The sequence below is a fragment of the Lissotriton helveticus genome, chromosome 3_1 (assembly GCF_964261635.1).
Source record: "Lissotriton helveticus chromosome 3_1, aLisHel1.1, whole genome shotgun sequence".
Classification (NCBI taxonomy): Eukaryota; Metazoa; Chordata; class Amphibia; order Caudata; family Salamandridae; genus Lissotriton; species Lissotriton helveticus.
In genome coordinates this window covers 1,185,229,043-1,185,243,981 of record NC_136061.1, presented here as the reverse complement: position 1 = coordinate 1,185,243,981, position 14,939 = coordinate 1,185,229,043, and the positions used below count along the sequence as shown (strand labels likewise).

The following is a 14,939-nucleotide window of genomic DNA, read 5'->3' as shown; positions in this document are numbered from 1 at the left end:
TACAAAGTAAAAGTGACTGTCCAGCAAGACATTTCCTGGAGGATGCCCTCAATCACCTTGGGGCAAGGCAGTTATGGGATCTCCAAGGGAGCCCGTCAGGTTTAAAAAAAACTATAAACAAAATCGTCAAGAAAGAATCCCTCCTGCAAGACAAAGCCTCATTAGCCAAGAGAGCTCATGGCTGGCTGACGGTGCAAACATATAACAAACTTACTCCACAGGCGTACCTGGTGAACAGTTTCTCCAAAACAACAAAAGAATCGTTTTTAAAACTACGACTTGGAGTGCTACCAGCAGCGGGCCACACGGCCCCGTGGCTGCGACCATCAAAACCAGCAAAATGCCGCCTGTGCGGAATTCACGAGGAAAATATTACACACCTCATAACCATCTGCAAAGAGCTGCAGCAAGACCGGAAGAACCTACGGAGACCCTTATTTTTAAACAAAGGAATCAGGTCCTGCAGAGAAGCAGTTTTGAGCTGCTTTAGAGGAGACGACGTGCAAATGGCCTGCCGACTGGTAAAATATCTTGGGTTGGCAGAAACCAGGCTCAAAACGACGAGAGCACAAGCGGACACTGACATCACCTATACAACATCATCCGCCTCCAGCCCTCAGATCGGGCAAGAGACCCATACTGACCAAGAACACTAAAGTACTTTCCCCAAGAAGCACTAACACTCTGGGAGATGCCGGTCCGAAGGGGAGCGGAGGGGATAGAACAACTCACTTGCCGAAAGCAAGCGCTCGGACATATAAACAATTTTTAATCTAAAACAGAAATGTACCTGTACTTAATGCTGGACGATTATTGTCCCATTTTTAAAGGTCTCAGACCGACCTTTTTAACCGTTTTCCTTTAACCGACCACTTTCTTTTACTACTAATAGCTATTTGTAATGGTTTTTATTAACTGTACAATCAAGCATTTACTTACTTACATTGATGAGTAAGTACCTTCTGTGAATACCAAAATGAGTAAGTTACTCAAAATGAGTAAGTTACTCAAAATGAGTAAGTTACTCATTTTGGTACTCACAGAAGGCACTTACTCATGAATGAGTAAGTGCCTTCTGTGAATACCAAAATGAGTAAGTGCCGTTTGTGAATACCAAAATGAGTAAGTGCCTTCTGTGAATACCAAAATGGTAGTAAGTTTGGTATTTTGTCTTAAGTTAGTTCTGTGAATCAGGACCTAGATTCCAAAACATATTTTCTTTTACATTTTTGTTAGCACCAAACAAAGATATAAATTGAGCCAACCACCATTTTGGGGTCGATTAGAATGTCACATGGCGGTGGCGATCCGCCCAACATTTACATCCGCCCGCATCCCATTTCACCCGCCACATTAGTATCGCAGGGGGACCCCGGCAGACGGGAAGACTGTCCGCCAGTTTTCCGAAGGTCGATGAGTCGACCCGGCGGAAAAGGGGCTGTATATGGTGGCAGTGTCTGCAAGACACCGCCATCCATATTACAATACATGCGGTGATGTGCTGCCATGGAAAGGCATGCGGTTACTGCATGCAAGGGCCCGTAGAGGGCCCCCAGGGTATTGGTGGGGTGCACATGGGGGGTACCTATGGTACCCCCCAGCATTTGTATGCACAACTTGGCAGGCACCACGTGGTGCCTGCCACGTTGTGTCTGCAAATGGACACAGTGCAGCCACAGCATTATGGCGGGCGGTATTGTGAGCACTGCCCGCCACAATGTTGTGGATGGGGGACGCCACCACCACCGTGGTAGTGGTGGCATCCTAATTGCCGGTGCGGGACTGCCGCACCACTGGCGGCCGGACGAAAGTCCGCCCGCCATCCTAATAGGCCCCTTTCTGTTCAGTGGTAAACTGACTTCCTGAGTAACGATGAGCATCTACAGTAGGAGAAAAATTGTGAGAGCTTCAGGGTGACACACTGCCATCTACTGGCTTAAGTAAGTACAAGTTTAAGTTGTAAACCAAACACATTTACATCCAAAATAATTAATTGGAAACATAAAGAAACATTTTCTAATTTATTAAATTAACAAATCTTTGACATACAGATAGAGCAAAACAGCAAAACAATACTCATCTACTATCAAAAGTAAGTGAATGCTTTACATAAATCAGATTAATATAAAGGTTAAAAAAACTCCCCAAAAACATTTAAAAATAATTTTTTTAGGACATTCACAGACTTTAAACAGAGACATACAACTATTAATTTTGAAATGAATCTCAAAATTCATTATATCTTGTGGAAGATACTAATAAGTAGTAAAAGGCACAATAACAACTCTAACTGTGGGGTGTTTCCCCCAGCAAAGGAGTTGGTCAGTGGTGGGAGGCAAAAGTACTATTCAAAATACGCCATGTTTTTACCTCAGTGAAGGTGCTGGTCAGTGGTGGTGGAGCAAAAATTCTATTGTAACTCCGCAAAATGCTTGCCTCAGCGAAGGTGCTGGTCAGTGGTGAGGAGCAAAATCACTATTTTAACTTCACAGTGTGCTTGCCTCAGGAAAGGTGCTGATCAGTGTTGGTGGCAAAATCACTATTCTAACTCCACTGAGTGCTTGCCTCAGGAAAGATACTGGTCAGTGGTGGGGGGGCATAATTAATATTCTAACTCCACATGGTGCTTGCCTCAGCAAAGGTGCTGGTCAGTGGGGAGGGGCAAACTTACTATCCTAACTCCACAGCGTGCTTGACTCAAAAAATGTGCGGGACACGTCTTGCTTTATTAAATATAAACACGAAAAAACTGAATAGATACAGTTATTATCCTTTTTTTACACAGTTTCAATAAACTCCATCTAAAATCAATACAATCAAATTCATCAACTTGACTACAAAACATCTTCTCAAACACTTGTTTAACAAGCAGAAGGCCTTTCACATTTAAAATATTTGAAAAACCTGGGGCCTGATTATGATGCCCTTTGGACTCTTGGCCGACTGGCACCGTAGCGGAAGCAGGACCGTCCGACTAGAAGTTGGCGGTCCTGCTCCCCTAATTACAATGCGACTGCTTTCATGGTGGTCACAATGTGCATATTTTCTATTGCTGCCTGTGCTGCGGACTGCAGCACACGCCCCAGAAGTAAATAAACACTTTAGAAACATCCCTGTACCATGTGGCAGGGATGGTCGGGGGGCACCCCAGGCCCCATAGCAGTGGGCCAGGTCAGAAGGGGGACCTGCTAGGGCCCCCAAAATTCTCTGCGCCAGGACATCTTAGGGTAACAGTCGCGCTCTGGAAATTTTATTAACATAACTTTCCACCTGACTTTTTATGTCAGTTGACCCGCAATGAAAGGGCAGGAGGAAAGGGACATTGTAATCTCTATGGCGGTGCCTGAGCAGGCACCGCCCTTATTGTATGATTACTGACCCTCCAACGGACTGATGGGCTCCTTGAATCCGTGGGAAGTGCCGCTGATGATACCTCTGCCTACCGCATCTTATTATGGCAGGCAGCCTGCAGGGGCAGATGTTAGTGGGTTCAACACCAAAGAGCAGTCGGTCCCACCGACATTGTAATGAGCCCCTTTATGTTGCAACCAAAATGAACAAAAACATTTCTTTACAGAAAACTAAAAGCCAAGTAAACATAAATCATTAAAAATATACATTTCCTTTTTGACCTACCCATCATCACCCAGAAGGGAGAAAACAAAATCAGCAAAAACAGCTGAAGTTACCAAAATGTACCAGCAAAGGACGAACATGCAAATAAAGCAACCTTCCTAAGGTGAGGCCTACTCCCTTAGTATATGAAATGACTCTTTTAACAGGAATCAACAACAAACCATATTAGAAAATCAAGGCTGGCAAAAATCTAAACCCAAAAATGTAATAAAGAAGATGTTCTTCGAAGCTCAATAAACAACCAATAAACTAGTAACCATTTATTTGCAGGTTGTAATCAATAAACAATTTCAAGTTACAAAAGCACATAATAACAGAAAAACATTGTAAAACATGCATTCTTAAATATAGATAATCAAACATGTAAAACTAACATTTTCTTTGCAGATTAAATGTTCATGTTATAAAAATACATCAGAAAAACACTTTCTCTCCTCTTTTACAGACATATGCATAATGGCATTAGGAAGACAAGCCACCCACGTGAAATCTCAAAGAGGAAATCAACTCCTAAAGCATGGTGGCTAAATTTATTTCGAGAGATTAACGGAGCCCAAGAGTTATTGGAGGTGTGTGCATTATTTCTCATCCCATTGCACAGGCAGAGCGGTTACTCTTGATGATGCTGTTGAAAGGACGAGAGAGCACAACCATTCTGCCTCTGCAATAGAGATAGAGGTTTGAGAAACCAAATGAAAGAACTTACATCCACCTCTAATGAACCCTGTCATGCAGTTTTGAGGGAGGTATCCCAGAACATTCCTAGCGAGTTCTATGCCCAGAATTCAAAATTTACACAGAATTGTACAGAGAAAAAACAGGAAAGTAACCCCTGTGTAATATCCCATACATACTCAGATATTAACATTCCTCCTGAACTAACTGTTACTCTTACTAATGAAACCTTTCTTTTGCATGACAACAAAAACCTCAGAATAGAATACTAATCTTAAGCACTCCTCATAACGTTGTAAAATTGGAGATTAGTGATATTTGGGTGATGGATAGGACGTTTAAATCCACACCCCATCCATTCAACCAAATATAGACTATTAACGCCTACATTGATAACACTGTAGTTTTCTTAGTGTACAGTTTACTCCTTGAAAAGCAAACCTCAACTTACACTGAATTTTTAACAGTGCTAAAATCTAAAACACTAAATAAAAGTCCATGAAAAGTAATAATTGATTTCGAATTATCAGTGATGAACACCATAATCAAAATATATCCCTTTTCAGTCATATTGGCAAAACATTCACAAAACATCCTTAGTTGAGGATTATATATCAGAAAGTTAACTGCAACTTGAGTTTAAAAAAAGAACTGCCTTGTGCTTTGTTCCTCCTAACTGTGTGGATGAATACTACACATCAATTACTCAATCTGACTATTTTAATACAAATGATGAGAAATTGGGTGCCCTATTAAATTACTTTGTGGAAAAATGGATTGGATATCTAAGCAGGTTCGGGTTGCAGCAGGAATCCAAGGTTTCCTGTGAAGTGGTGGTACTGTTACACAACCTGCTTAGAGGGAAGAACAAAAACCAATAATGCAAAGAGGGATGGCACAACTCCTTTCCTAAATCAATCGGAAACCCTCACCCAAATTTTTATAATTTCTTGGAAATTTTGAGGAAGGAGAAAGGTTTCCAAAGAAATGAGAATAGAGCAATCATTGACTGCTAGTCTGAACCCACAAACTTCCAAAAGAGCAAAGGAAATATCCGAGAGACTATTGGGATAAATTCAACAGTTTTCGTTGATTGTGGCTTCAGACTACCTAGACAATATTGCTCACATACTACATTTCTAACTTTTATCTAACACCTATTCTATCTTACATGCCTGTTTTGCAGAAAATGTTTTAAATTAATTTGCCATTTCTAAAAAAAAATCCAAATCATTTAAAAAAGTCAGGCTTCCTATCTTCAGTTATCTTCCCTCTTCAACTCTTCTTTTGTAAAATTCCAAATTTCAGCAAGAGTCTGCAGCTCATCAAATATCCAAAGTATCAAATCCATAATCCACTGTCCAATCCAAAGCCTGTGCAAAACTATCAAAAGCCATATTTTACAGCAAACACACTGCTGCAAAATTTACTTTGTAAACTAAAAATAAGGCATCCCAAAAAAAATAAAAAAGTTTGGTCAAAAATGCAACAAGAAATCCATTGTTACAATCCTCTCCGTCGATTTTCTGATCACAGTTTTACAAAAGTCAAAAATCCAAACTTTAACACCCAGCAAAAATCTTGCAGTAAGGTAAAATCCATTAGAAAAAATTCCAAATTGTACAAAACATCTGTTCGGCCTTCCATGCCATCTGTTTTCTCCAAAATTCCACGTGCTTGAACATCCATACATATGCTATGCTTCTTTTTAAAAACTCCAGCATGTTTATTTTGGCAGTGCTGCAGCATCCCCACTTACCTCTACTTCCAGCACCTATGTGCTTGCCTAGTGTGAGGTCTGCCAAGGTTGCTCAACTTGATGTTGTGACTTGAAGTCTGCATTCATGTGGTTGAATGAGAAAAAGATTGTAAATATATTCACAGCCTAAAGCAGGGTTCTCCAAAGTCGGTCCTGGAGGGCCAGATCCATGCCAGACTTTTAAGGTAACTACATTTATCTAAATGGGGATATGCCAAAAATCTGGTATGGATCCGGCCCTCCAGGACAGACTTTGGAGAACCCTGGCCTAAAGGTATGTTTTTGGAGTCACTTATTACTTTCAGCTTCTCTGGATGAAGAGTGGTTCCTTGACTTCTGCGGGTACTCCCATAGTGAATAGCTTGTATGTGCAGAATCTATTGAATGATTTGCTATTACCCCTGAAATTAGCAGTAGTAAAATGGCCTGCCCACCAACACCCTCATGATTAAGGGGCAGATTTTTATTTTCGGGCGGAATAGCGTCTGCCAGACACTGGCTCGGTCCTGGGACGGACCCACACCTGGTCAGTGGTCCTGACTGCCTAATTAGGATGCAACCGAACACTGTTTGGACGCATTTCTACATTTCCCTATAGAGCAGTAATGCACCATATTTCCAAGAATGGTGCATTCCTGTTCTTTTATCCGATGGGCAATTAGTAGCCATGATTGAACGCAGGTACCATGGTGCAAGGTTTGTGTCTGTGTTGTTGGCAGGATCACTTGTGTGCAGTAAGGGACATCCTACTGCACATAAACAATAATTGGAGGTGTTTTCCTCGTTCAATTCTCAGTACACATGGAAAGAGGAAAAAATATTTCTCCTCATTGCACCTGATCTAGGGAGGCGTAAAGTTTTGGCGCTGTCGCAGGTATACAGGATATTGTAAATCTGCGCAGAGGCAAAGTCCATGGATGTTGCATGCGAACACACTCAGAAACAACATCAAATGCCTCTTTGCCTCGACTTGCGCTGCTTTGCCTTACTCGATATCTACAAGGCCTAGAAAAGTCATGCAGGGTGGCTTTATGTGGCCTTGTAGATATGGCTATGCCCTGTGCAACACCGGAACGTCACAAAATGTGACGATCCGGCAGTTCACTGGGCTTGTAGATATGCCCCTTTGTGTGGCTATGTAAACACTGTTTTCGAGTTAGCTGACGGATTGACATGACATTGCGGTGAATTGAGGCAGCGTGTCCTTTATAAGATTCATAAGTAATTCCCAGCTCCTAACTGAGGCAAATTGGAGTTTCCAGTGTTTTGATGTAACTTACTAATTTATCACTGAGTTTTACAGGAGCTGGAGTTGTTTTTTCGGCTGAATTCTGACATTTATTTGTAGTGATAAGGTCAGTTTCATTACACATGCATGAGTGCGCTTTTCCGCACGGGTGCTGTGCATTGCAGGAGAGCACACTACTACATGGATCCTTATCTAATCCTCCCTATTCACTGTACATTATGGGAAATGTATTTGTTCAGCACAAGGGATCATATATATATAAAGTTTTATGCTATAGCCTGTGGTGGAATTGTAGCTATCTTCTACCCCAGCGAATCATGGATTGGCAGGCATGTTGGTATCACTGTGCATGGGAGAGCCAGTACTATCACAGATATACAGCATGGATATGTATCTGACTTAGTAGATTCACCCATATAGTTGCTCTTTTCACACTGGGCTGTGAATTGATTGATCATATGAGGATGACGACTTGGAAGTCTTGTTTTGTGTTGATGCTACGCATAGTGTGTGCACAGATCTATAGGCTGTTATCTAGACAATTTTTTAAGATTTAGTTTTTTCCTCGTTCATTTAGAGTTAGATTTGTAATTTTGAATAATTATGCTGTGAAATCAGTAACCCGTTGGTGAGTATCAAACTTAGTCGGTGGTGGAACTCTGTAGAATATTCACCTGTACTTAAGGTCTTCTTTCTCTCTTTTTGTGGGTCCTATGATAGTCAGATGACTTGTCCTGATGGTAGCCTATAAGTAGATTGGGGTTTAAACATCAACAGCAAATCCCTTGGTTTATAAGGAATTTGTTTTATGAAGAATACCTGTGAAAATATGAACAGGTATTTGTATAGATTGTTACAGTGACCAGGGATTGTCAACAGATTTGTTTTTTACATGTACATAAGTCACTTATTGACACACTGCGTCATTTGGACCGTTGTCACAAAATCAGTTCACTATGCTATAAACCTACATTAAATTGTAAAAGAGAAATTAGATATTACCAAACACTTAGAAACAAGCATGTTGTAATCATTGCAATTGCATGATGGACAGCTTCACTGAATGATTTGCAATACATTTTGATTGGTTGTGGGTCACAGTAGAATCGTACTGAACAGTTACTCTACCAAAAGAGTCTCACAGGACAACTGCTCTTTGTAAAATGATGCTGGTGAATAACATGAAGTAGGCATTTTCATTGTAGAAAATCTGCCTCAAGTAAGACAGGGCTCAAAGCATGCAGAATGTTTAGACTGAAAAAGGGACTATATACCCCAGTTAGGGCCAGATGTAGGTAATTCCGATTTACCTACTCTTAAATACCGACTCATACCGAATCGGTATTTAAGAGTAGGTAAATTGGAAGGTGGCAGATGTAGGTAATTTTAATTTTACAATTACCGATTCTGTAAGAGTCGGTAATTAACCGATTCTGTAAATACCGAATCGGTATTTCCCATTGATTCCTATGGGCCTTCAAGCCCATTGGAATCAATGGGAAATACCGATTCGGTATTTACAGAATCGGTAAATACCAAATCCTGCAAAGGTGCAGGGGGTGTTACTTTGACACCCTCTAGCACCCCAAGTACAGGCTTGTGTGACATGTGGCACACATACATGCCCTAAGGGCATGTCTGTGTGTCACATGGCACAGGTGTGCATGCACAGATGTGCATGCACGCATGAATTCGGTATTTTACCGCACAATAGGATTGTGTGGTAAAATACCGACTCTTAAGGGCCTGTGGCACTCTTAGGAGTGTCAGATACATATGGATTTACCGATTCGGTAAATATACCGATTCGGTATTTTACTGAATCGGTATATTTACCGAATCGGTAAAATTACAGATTCTTAAAATAACATGCACCTACATCTGAAAACCCTAATACCGGTATTAGGGCTCCTACATCTGGCCCTTAATGTTGAAAGAAAATGAGCCACACAAAGCCCTGTTAAAAAAGAATCCCTGTTTCTAATTGGGATAGCTTAAAAGACATGTATAAAACTAGACTGTGTAAAGTGTAAGTATTTCTGTACAAGTGAATTGTAAGATAAATCTAATCATTGAGAAGAGTCTTCTTCACCATTGCTATGCCATTACACCTAACGGGTAAATCATAGCTAACTTGGAGAAAACCTGTGGAATTTATGCAGTATTTGTGCTAGATAAACATTTGTGAATGAAGCCTTGTTTCAACTCTTCATTGCTTTGCTAAGATGTAGGAATTTTAGGTAATTCCAAGAAAAGTAGCATAGCTCTATTGGGAAGTCAATACATGCACTTTCTAGACCCCAGTGACGGAGGCTTGCCTTTTCCGCTTCTGTGCTCATAAATTGATACATAAAAAAAGTAGTACTGGATTTAAAATAATTCACATACATCTTGCAGGTTGGGACAATGACATAATTGAATAAAGCAAAGTTGACAATTGTGGCAATATAAATCAATGGGAGCAATTACAAATGAGAAAATTGATATTCCTGGATATTAAACCGAGTAAGATGACCAGGTCATGTATAAAGGCGGAGGAGATAACAAAGGGAATGCTGATATGTTTTTGAAGAGGTAGATCAGCTGGAAATTGTAAAATAATTCATGCTTTGCAAAAACTTTCTGAGGTGTTTGGTGACCAAATTTGTGTGTGTGTCTCGGGGGGAGAATGTTGTAAATGAAGAATGAGGACTTCTGGTGTGATGGCATGAAGAAGGTTACATTGGAGAATAAACATGTGCAGCATCAACCAAATAAAAGCTGAGACATCTCAGTAGTATCTTCTCTACAATAGAAGGAAAGTGAAACAGTTAAATGGTATGGAGTAGAGATATTGACGACTAACGGGGGGACATGTAGAACACTGAGGCAAGCATGCATGATGAAGAAGTCATGTTGTACAATGCAGGTAAGACAAATGTATGTATGTAGGAATACCACTCTGAAGAAACTCCAGAATTACCTTTTCTGTCCCATATTCTGCTCCAAGATCCTCTGCTGATACCTTGGAGGAGTTGAACAGTTGTAGTGCCAGGACCCGGATAGCCTCATTGAGCTTCTTTATGAAGTCAGGGTGGTCAGAAGTTGCAATCGATTCTAAAGGAAGAATAGACAAGGCTGCTGTGAGATATAACACACATGTGAGTTCAGTTATTGTAATCTGAATCAAAATGTAGAGTTCCTCCAAATATGTCTGAACTAAATAAACTTGTGAAACATCCACTTAATGTGGAGATATGGCAAATCATACCATCCTGATCAAGACACCTTAACGCTGTAGATAAAACTAAAAACATAGATTTTTGGCACTCTAACAGCCTTTTGTGACTTCCCACTTGAAGCGCACCTCACTTAACATGACTCAGACGTCTGCAAATGAATATTTACTTTCACTACTGAGTAAAAGGCATGAAAATATGAGATGAGATCTACCTCTGAAGGAACAAAGTTTTAGGTTCTGGGTATGCGATTGGAACCCAGTTATGGAGAAAGCTTTGCTTTCTTTTCAGGGGTATAATAAGACTTCGACCTAACTATAGGAGTGTATTCCCCTGCACAGCCGGCACCCCAAATACTCTTTTGATGGGTATGACAAGACTTTCACCTAACTAAAGAATGATATTCCCTTGCAGAGCTTTCACCCCAAATACTCTAATTTACAAAGTGACCCTAGACCCAAAGCCAACAGGCACCTATGAATTTAGAATTATAGTAAGTGGGCAGGATCCATATTTAAGACCCTTTGCATCTCAAACATCCTGGAGGTGGTGTGATGGATAGTAACATAAACGTCAATCCTTACTGCAGGTCATATGACATTGCTGTTTACTTTAGCCTAGGACATGGTGGTGGACCAGCCAATGGATGGTGCCAGGAAATGCTGTCAGCCAGGGAGCCCAACAAGAGTAATACAGAGGGAAATCAAGTGTTGTACTCATCATACTACTTTAAACGTTTATGTATTAGATACAATAATGCTTTGACTGTGTATGCAGTAAGACTACAGACCAGATCCGGAAGTTCTGGGCTGGGCTTGGTCCTGAAAAAAGTATCTACTCCACGTTCCCTCTTTCTCTGAGAGCAAAATCAGCATTCACACAACACAACCTCCCAATAAAGGAACTGTAACACAGAAATATGTCTGTGTCCTTTTAAGAGGGAGAAGGCATTCAATGAAGCTTCCAAACCATCATGAGACGAGTTGAAGGCACCACAATAGCATATTATTTTTCTAGGGAGGGAGGACATTACACAGCTAGCATCCTATACTGCATGCTCCAATCTGCAGGTTCAGAATCCCCCTATTGTTCTACACCCTAGGTTGCACTATCTTCAGCTCTCCCAAGATGGACAAGAGACTATGTCCTGGCTTGTGCAATTCAGTCTATTCAGGAGCAAAGAAAGTAAAAAGGGCCTGTAAGAAAATGGTTAGATGTTGGGTAGGATATGAGTCCTTCTCAAGAAATAAGTTTGAAATCTTGTGGAGCCCAACACAGAAGTTCAATAAATAAACCTAGGATCAAACCCTTATAGAATTTGGTCGGTCAGGCATGCAAGGTGATAAAGTGCAATTGAACACTCTGCAGTCCACTTGTTTACAGCACAATACACTTTACCTCGGAGAAATAACAGGAAATCATCAACGGTATCAGCACCTCATGTCAGATCATCATGTTGAACTTATTTTTAGCCACAGCAGTTCATAAAAGAAATATAAATACAAAGACCTCGTCTTCTAGAACCATATATTTTTAATGAAATGAATACTGTCAACTATATTCGCCTATCGCCCTAGGGCTTCTCTGAGAGATCACGTACCTTGCCTGGCCTTGCATAGCTTAAGAAAAACCTCACAAGAAGCATGCTTTTTATAGCATGCCTGGCTACCAACAAGACTGTAGGAAACCACTGTATATTGTCTTAACTTGTTTTGATTGTAAATTTTAAATGAGATTCAAACCAACCAACAAACCCGCATATTTGCTTGTGAATTTTATGTGCATTGGTGGTCGTGACAGCCTTTTGTGATATAAATCAAATCAAATAAAAGTAATTTTTTCGTTCATTCATTCACTCAGATAAGATTAACTTAAGGCAAATGGGCTAAGTATTTAGAAATAACATAATTAAAAAGTCAAAACCCTACATAATAAGAATCTCACAAACAATTTCTAAAAATTGTTCACATTTTAAGTAGAATTTTTTTTTATTGAAATCCAAAAAGCGGACTCAGAGATATGAACATTTTAGGGCAAGAAGCACTAAGAAAAAGCGAAGCATCAATCAGAAATCACTGTTTACGATTGACCAGGACATAAGTGCATTTTCAGACTGACTGCAATTGGAGCAGAGGTCGGATACACCAAGTGGGTTTTCTTGGTCAAAGTGTTTACCTTCTGAGTAATCTCTGAATTGGAAGTTACAATCCTCTAGTGGGGCAAGGTTGCAGGCTGTATCTGTAGAAGCCCTATCGAAGTTGAATTGCTACTGGACATGGTCCCACTGACGCCATTGGTTTTGATGGACACAACTCTGAATGTAAATAAAATAAAATTTAGCACCCGTCAATATCCTCTCATTGGGTGGATAGTTTTTGCAACTTCGCCTATCAAGATATTTACCTTCTGACTCTTTTTCTTAGCTCAAAATCCTCCAGTTGGGTTAGCCTGGGAGCTGGTTCAGATGAAATCCTTTTCAAATCGAATACCTTTTACGCGATGCCCTGCTGAAATTCTGGAGGTTCCATCTTTGAGACTTTCTTAAACAGTTCCTCTTGGTCCCTTCTAAGGCTCTTAGAACATATGGACCAGCAATTAGTGGCCAATGCTCACTCCAGCAGAGGCTACAAACAGCGTACAGTCCAGGTCCAGTTGTTATGGGTCAGCTGATCACTTCAGGAAAAAGACATTTTTCTGCTTGTTTTGTCCCTGAAGCCATACAGGAGGTCAGGCAATTGACCCTTAGAGACAACTTCTCACTCCTGGATACGATTGACAGCAGGTCCAGTCTCATGTTTTTCCACAGGTACTGTAAGTGTTCTGATGAGCTGGGTGCCACTTTGTGGGATCTACTAGTCAGTGACTGGGGTGTCTCTTGGACCCCCCCTGAACAATGAGAAGAAAAGTGCCCAAAGTTGGGCACATCCTGCTGCCTAACTGCAAACTATCTCAAAATGCACTGTACTGAGTTAAATCCAAAATGGCAGAACACTTCTGCCCTGGGAGAAAGCTGGTGTTCCAGGCAGGGGGGTTTCTAGGAAACCAAGCAGCCCCCTCCTCCTCAAACACAACAAACTGATACGGGCACCAGCTCCTCCTCCCATTAGATTTGGGCTAAACTGTCGTGGGATAAAAGGGCTGTTCCATTAACTAAGAATGAGCAGGAATCAACCTGATACTTTTCAAGGTAATGAAGTTCCTGAACCCTCCAACTGCCCTTCCTCAGCTGTGAGGGGTCAACTACCTCACACCCAGTCTTCCTGACTTAAGGCCTAAACCAGTGGGTTTTAACCCTTTGACTTCTGTGATCCCACTAAATCACAATTGGACAACTAGGTAATTTCTACGAAATGTACTGCAACAATAATCCACACGAAATACACAAGTATACTCTACATAAACTCAGCACACATTTGTTCCTCTGCCACTGCACACATAAACATTAGACCAATTACACACTGTTTCAGGGACACAGGTATTATTCACAAATCAAGAGACAATAAAATGAAATCAGAGCTCACAGCAGAAGTAGTGGGACATTAATTAGTAGCTGGATTGAAACTGGCTGGGGGTATTTGCGTCGGCCGGGCTTAGCTCCGCTGAGGCGTATCAAGGTTTCCTCTCCTTGTCTTCTGTGCTGGCCGGGCTACGCTCCGCCGAGGTGCTGTGACCTTTGCTCCCACTGCTTTCTCTGCTGGCCGAGCTCCGCACTGCTGGTCAAGAACTACGTCTCCCAGCTGCCCCGCAGCCTCAATCCAGCCTCAACCCAGCCTCAACCAAGGACGTCGCCCCCCTCATCAACCCGCGTCAGGAGGTGCATAAAGCTGTGTTTGAGGCCGAGGACTTGGTGGTTTCTTGCTAGGGGTATTTGCGTCGGCCGGGCTTAGCTCCGCTGAGGCGCATCAAGGTTTCCTCTCCTTGCCTTCTGTGCTGGCCGGGCTTCGCTCCACTGAGGTGCTGTGACCTTTGCCCACACTGCTTTCTCTGCTGGTTGGGCTCCGCACTGCTGGTCAAGAACTATGTCTCCCAGCTGCCCTGCAGCCTCAATCCAGCCTCAACCCAGGACGACGCCCCCCTCATCAACCCGCGCCAGGAGGCCAATAAAGCTGCGTTTGATCCCTCTTCCCGCGGGGACGCGCGCAGGACGCGCCGGGAGAAGCCCAGGACAAGGGCGGGACCGTCTGTGGCCGTCCAGGGCCGCTGGCGGCCGGGCTGGGCCACCCTCTCTTTGCTGCTAAGCCGAGTAGGTTAGACTTTGGGCATTTGTTTCCTGGGACATTTGAACTGGGTATTATATATTTATAATACTGCATTTTTTTCTTTGGAAAAAGTATTAAACATATATTTTAAATTGTATTCTTCTTATTTCGTAAGCTTAATTCAACTATATTTCATATGTTAA

At 41.7% G+C, this 14,939-nt stretch overlaps 1 protein-coding gene across 1 annotated transcript in view; it reads right to left on the bottom strand.

Annotated features, from left to right (window-relative positions):
* The window catches only part of LOC144824224 (uncharacterized), a 178,322-nt gene that overhangs the window by 18,510 nt on the left and 144,873 nt on the right, over nucleotides 1–14,939 (bottom strand). The window contains exon 5 of the mRNA XM_078683371.1: nucleotides 10,282–10,415. Coding sequence (XP_078539497.1) covers nucleotides 10,282–10,415 — 134 coding nt within the window. The remainder of the gene's footprint in view (nucleotides 1–10,281; nucleotides 10,416–14,939) is intronic.